General features: G+C 36.8%; 1 protein-coding gene across 1 annotated transcript; it reads right to left on the bottom strand.

The window, feature by feature from the left end:
- Positions 1-1,398: 1,398 nt before the first annotated feature.
- LOC122038244 (receptor kinase-like protein Xa21) lies at positions 1,399-5,209 on the bottom strand. Its single transcript, XM_042597890.1, has 2 exons — positions 2,433-5,209; positions 1,399-1,962 (listed from the first exon to the last, which is right to left on the bottom strand). The coding sequence occupies exons 1-2, from the start codon at positions 5,125-5,127 to the stop codon at positions 1,583-1,585; spliced, it is 3,075 nt and encodes a 1,024-aa protein (XP_042453824.1). The 5' UTR covers positions 5,128-5,209; the 3' UTR covers positions 1,399-1,582.
- Between the last annotated feature and the right edge of the window lie 472 nt (positions 5,210-5,681).

The raw sequence follows: 5,681 nt of genomic DNA, 5'->3' as shown, positions 1-5,681 counted from the left end.
GATATAGCTCTCACTAATTTAATATTGCCCTTATTTGTCTAAAATAATAAAGTTTCAGCTTGAAAAATAAAAAAGAAAATAAATTGGTTTGTCAAGCTAAGTCTATTTTTTGACAAATTAAAAAGGAGCATGTGAGAGATAAGACACCTTCTGAGAATTTAAAAAAATCACAGGGCACATTTCATTTAGGAAATTCTAGAAATATTTTAGAGTTGTTGGTTTGGTAAGGGGCATTTTGGGGACTACATATAGCAGTGTGTTTTGGGCATTTTGAAATTTCATAGTGCGTTGTTTTGGAAATACATCTTTAAATTTCATAGTGCGCATTTTGCAAATTGATTTACAGATCAATTTGCTACCTAAATACATCTTTAAATTTATTTTTTTTGACATTTTTGGAGTAACAAATACATGTTACAATTTGTGCTATTGTTAGAAACATAGAAAAATTTAGTGTGTCTAATTTTGGTCACAAGCTGATTTGCAAATCACCTTGTGACACCACTACATGCCAACATAATGTCAAGTTTTAGGTTGCAAATTGTTTTATATATCTGATTGTGTCCTATAAATTTAAGATTTGTAAGATTTCTGGAGTCACAAGCTCATCTATGATTTATGTTGAAATCAGAAATTTAAAAAAAAATAAAAAATTATGATCTTATAAAATTCAACTCAAAGTTGTTTTGCTAATCAACTTGCATTATAAAAGTTGATACTACTTTCAAACAAAATGGTTGTAAGTCCATTTGTAAAGAGGTTGCTATTGAATTTTTTAAAGATTTGGATTTTTTAGGGTTTGGCTTCAATACAAGTCATAGCATGAGCTAGTAATTTTAATAAATATTCTTGTTGAAATTATAAGACTCAAGCTGATTTGTAAAATAGCTTGCACTATGAAACTTAGCATTGTGTTGGCACAAAATGACTATTGAAATTTGAGGCACGATAGCTTTTTTTCGACTTTAACACAAAATATAACATTTTTGTTACTCCAAAAATATTAAAAAATTTGAACTTTTAGGTCCTCAGTTTGCGCCTTGGAGATACCAAATGAGTTAGAATTGTTTACTGGAGAAGGGTATTTTGACAACTGAGTAAATCACATGACCCAATGGCTTGACAAATTTGCTCATTGATCTGGTTTTAAAAGCATTGTTCTGGAGAAACAAATTAGTGTGAAGAAATATGTCACTGCTAAGTTTAAGAAATGATGTACCAAGGTTCTTCGTAATGGTTTGGCCTTTGACTATGCAATCTCTTAATAAATTATATATCAATACTATCCGGATAGGTTATTTTTTCTCTATAGCTCTAAAGTAATTTCATGATATTGTGATCTTCATTTACCAAAAAAACAGATGGCTTTTAGCAATGCATCACATCATTCAAATAACGGAAGTAGAATAATGTTCCCCAAAAAACAGTGATGAGATACAATAACTAAAGGTTTGAAATTTTCTGGCCTTAAATTTTGCTTCAATCTATGTATTGAATATTATAAAAAAAATCACATTATGGATGAAAATCTAATGATTGGAAATAATAGCATATAGAATGTTGCAAGCTACGAGCCTATACTTTAAACAGCCAACCTTAGAAATGCATCTTTGATGTTGATTAATTCGTTCATGGCATCTTCCATACGTGGTCGATCTTTTGGTGATTCCTTGGAGCACAAAATGCCAACTCTAAACACTGAAGTAGAGCACTCTAGCATTCTCATTTTTGATTCATTTGTTGATACATCAGTGCCACTGGATTCTTCCATCTCCATCAAGAGGTATGGATCTATTATCTCAGCGATTCGAGTAGGAAGTGCCATTTCAACAAATTTGTGGAGGTTAATTCCTTCTTTGAAGGTATCACTAGTAGGCCCCTTTCCAGTAAACATCTCCAGTAGAAGTATTCCGAAGCTGTATACGTCTGCTTTAGTTGAAACTTTAGTGGTCATTCCGTATTCTGAAATGTATATAGAGCAGTGAGCATGTTTTTGAAAGATAAAACTAGATGGACAATAAAAAATTCAGTTGAAAATTCAAGTTTTCCAAAGAGTCTTAATAAGATGCCACGAAACACAACCTATTGTATGCATCCTGAAAAATATAGAATGTTAAAAAAAATTCATCTGGAGGAGCATGAATACGAGCAAACTCAAACATTGTAGAACTCCACCAAGTAGTGGATTCCTATGAAATAATTATACTAAAGATAATATTCATGGATTGTAACAAATGATGATGATCTATACCAGTGATTTTGTTCAAGACAATAATAAATAAACAGAGTAAGATTGTATTGACTAGGAGCATGTTGTTCTTTTGTTGAGATTATTCTTAGTAAAATCAGAACACAGAATAAGGAAATTAACATATTGTCTAGTTTTGATGACTGCCAATGTTCTTGAATCAAAGGGTAATTGAGAAACAAACCTGGAGCAACATATCCTATGGTCCCTTTCAATGTGGCTGAATTTGTCTGACTCAGGCTTGATGAACTTGCAGTTTTGACAAGAAATTTGGACAATCCAAAGTCACCCACATGTGCAACCATGTCATGATCCAAAAGGACATTGCTTGGTTTCAGATCACAATGGATCATAGGGGTGGCGCCATGATGATGGAGGTATGTTAAAGCTGAAGCCACATCTATAGATATGTTCAGTCTTTGGTTGAGACTTAACCTTGGTAGTGTGCCCTCGTTGGCTTTAGGATAGATCCAATTCTCTAGGCTGCCATTTGGTAATAATTCAAACACTAAAGCTTTGAAATCATTCTCTTGGAAGTCAATACTTGAACATGATGTTAAAATCTTGATGAGATTTCGATGCTTGATATTTCTTAAAGCTTCACATTCGGACATGAAGCTTTTTAAAGCCCCTTTTTGCTGGAGGTTGAGTACCTTCACTGCAATTTCCTCGTGGTCTTCCCAATCTATTTTCCCTTTGTATACAGATCCAAAGCTTCCTTTGCCGATTAGATTCGCAGGTGAGAATCCTTCTGTGGCTCTGAACAGCTCAGCAAAAGTAACCATCCTATATTGCTCCATGATGTTTGAGTTGATATCAGAAAAGCCTCTTGACTTTTGAAGCCTACGACAAATTGCAAACAAACAGAGAAGAAGCATGAGGCAAAAAAACACTCCCGATACAGAAATGACTACAATTAACTTTTTGGTGAGATGTTTGCTCTTCTGGGTGCATGATGGCAAGCTAAGCTCTGGGAGGCCTCCACAAAGTTGACTGTTTCCTGAGACTGAAAATGCTGTAAGATTTTGGAAAACCCCTCTTACTGGTACTTCCCCTTCAAAATAGTTGTTGGAGAGATTAAGAAAAGACATAGTGTTAAATAATGGTATGCGCCCAGTTAATTTGTTGCATGAAATGTCCAACACTTGAAGGCCTAATTCACTGAATGACAGTGGGATTGATCCCTGGAAAAGGTTTTTTTGCATGTAAAGATACTGCAGGAGTTGACATCCAAGGATTGTGCTAGGAAAGTCACCAGACAGCCTGTTATTTGAGACATCTATAGTTCTGAGGTTTATCAAGTTTCCAATTTCTAAAGGCAGTGTTCCTGTCAAATAATTGTTTGAAACATTGAAGAGGATGGAGAGGTTGGGGATAGAGAAGATTTCTTTTGGTACACTACCACTTATGTTGTTGGCTGCAAGGCTTAAGACATTTAACGGGCACTTTCTGAGGCTATGAGGTATTGGACCATGCAAATTATTGGTGTCGAGGACCAAGAAAAACAATTTGGTAAGATTGCCAATTTCTGTAGGGATTTCTCCAGTCAAGAAGTTGCTACTCAGGTTTATTATTTCTAACCTGCTGATGCTTCCCAGTTCTTTAGGAATGGTACCATTGAGACGGTTGGACCGCATCTCAATTATTGATAAGTTAAGATTTCCAATTTCTGCAGGAAGGCTTCCAGCAATTTGGTTTCCAGTGAAGTCAAGCCCTTCAAGATTTTTTGACAAATTGCCTATGGATTTGGGGAGCATGCCACCTAAATTATTGCTGTGCAGTTCCAAAATTCTAAGGCGGGTGCAGTTGCTTAAAGCATCAATAAAACTCCACTCGGCAAGACTTGTTGCTTCAAGCTGATTACCACCAAGAGTAAGTTTAACTAGATTTTTCAAGAGGCCCAAGCTTTTAGGAATGATCCCAGTAAGATGATTGGCCTCCAGCCTTAGAAATCGCATATTGACAAGCTTTGTGATCTCTTGTGGGATAGTGCCGGTGAGATTATTGAAATGCAGAAAGAGTTTAGTCAGGCTGCTAAGATTTCCGATGCTGGATGGGATGGTACCTGAAAGTTGATTACTTGACAGGGAAAGGTCAACAAGGGATGAAAGATTACCTATTTCGGAAGGAATTGGGCCTCTGAATTTGTTGCCAGATAATGAAAGTATTGTCAAGCTTGAAAGGTTCCCAATCTCAGGAGGAATTCTTCCGTTGAGATTATTATGCCATATGTTGAGCTCCTGAAGCTTTGGGAGAGAATAGATATAACTTGGGATCTCTCCTTCAAACATATTTTTTTCCAATCTAATGAATTGTAGGTCTAAACAGTTGCTAAGGTTTCCTGGGATGGTCCCATGCAAACTATTGACACTCAAGTTGAAGTTTTGGAGATTAGAACAATTCTGAAACAGAGACAACGGAATCACATCTTCAAGAGAATTTACGCTCAGATCGAGACTTTGAAGATGAGAAAGAAAGCCAAGCTCCTGCGGAATGGGACCTTTAAGTTGGTTCTCACGGAGATGGAGCTTCTCGAGAAAAGTGAGGTTGGCTAATGATGCAGATATTGGACCTGCTAAGGTGAGGTTCTCCAGCTCTAAAGCTGTGACTCTAGGTTCACCTCCAAGGTTATGACATGTGACTCCTTTCCAATGGCAAAAATGGATGGAAGTGTTCTCCCAGGAAGCTAATGCTTCGGATGGATAAGAGAGGAGAGACTTGAAGGAGACGAGAGCATGCTGATCAATGGCTACTTGGGAGGAGGGGCTCACGAACTGGGAGATAGTTAAATATGCAAAAGAAAAGAGCAAGAGGAGAAAAAGGATGGGGCATGGCCATAGAGAAGATGGAGAGGTTAAGCATTTCACTCTTCTCGCCATGCAGATCGATGATATATCTCCTGAAATATGAAATTTTGTAAGAGATGGTAGAGGGACGCAATGATTCGGATTGCTTGAAGCATGGACAGTCCTGCCTTATATAAGTCACTTGATTTATGCAGTGGTGTACAGTTTGTAGATACGTACATGCCTTATAAACGATCCTGGCCACCGATTCGTTATCCAAAAGAAAAAGAACAGTCAAGCGTTCAGCACCCGGGCATTAGAATTTTCTATACTACCACACCGGAATTGATCTGCTGAACAGGAGCCCCATCCTCAGTGTCAAATCCATTGATTGTCGCATTTAATGTGAGTTTGAGGGATCGCTCGGTATAAAGGACACGGTATCACGATGTCATTTGCTTGAAGAGGCTATAGAAGAAACCAAAATATACTTAGGCAAATATTGGTATATGATAGAAAGAGAAATATAATTAAACTGTTGGCAAATAACGAAGGTAGGGTACATGCACATCATTTCAAGATGTGATTTGTTGAGAAAGATCATTAAGACTGATTTATGATTCGTCATACTTCTCGCTTGCAAGTTG

The sequence above is a fragment of the Zingiber officinale genome, chromosome 1A (genome assembly GCF_018446385.1).
Source record: "Zingiber officinale cultivar Zhangliang chromosome 1A, Zo_v1.1, whole genome shotgun sequence".
NCBI lineage: Eukaryota > Viridiplantae > Streptophyta > Magnoliopsida > Zingiberales > Zingiberaceae > Zingiber > Zingiber officinale.
The sequence above is the reverse complement of the archived record's forward strand: the minus strand, read 5'-3'. Positions and strand labels throughout refer to the sequence as shown.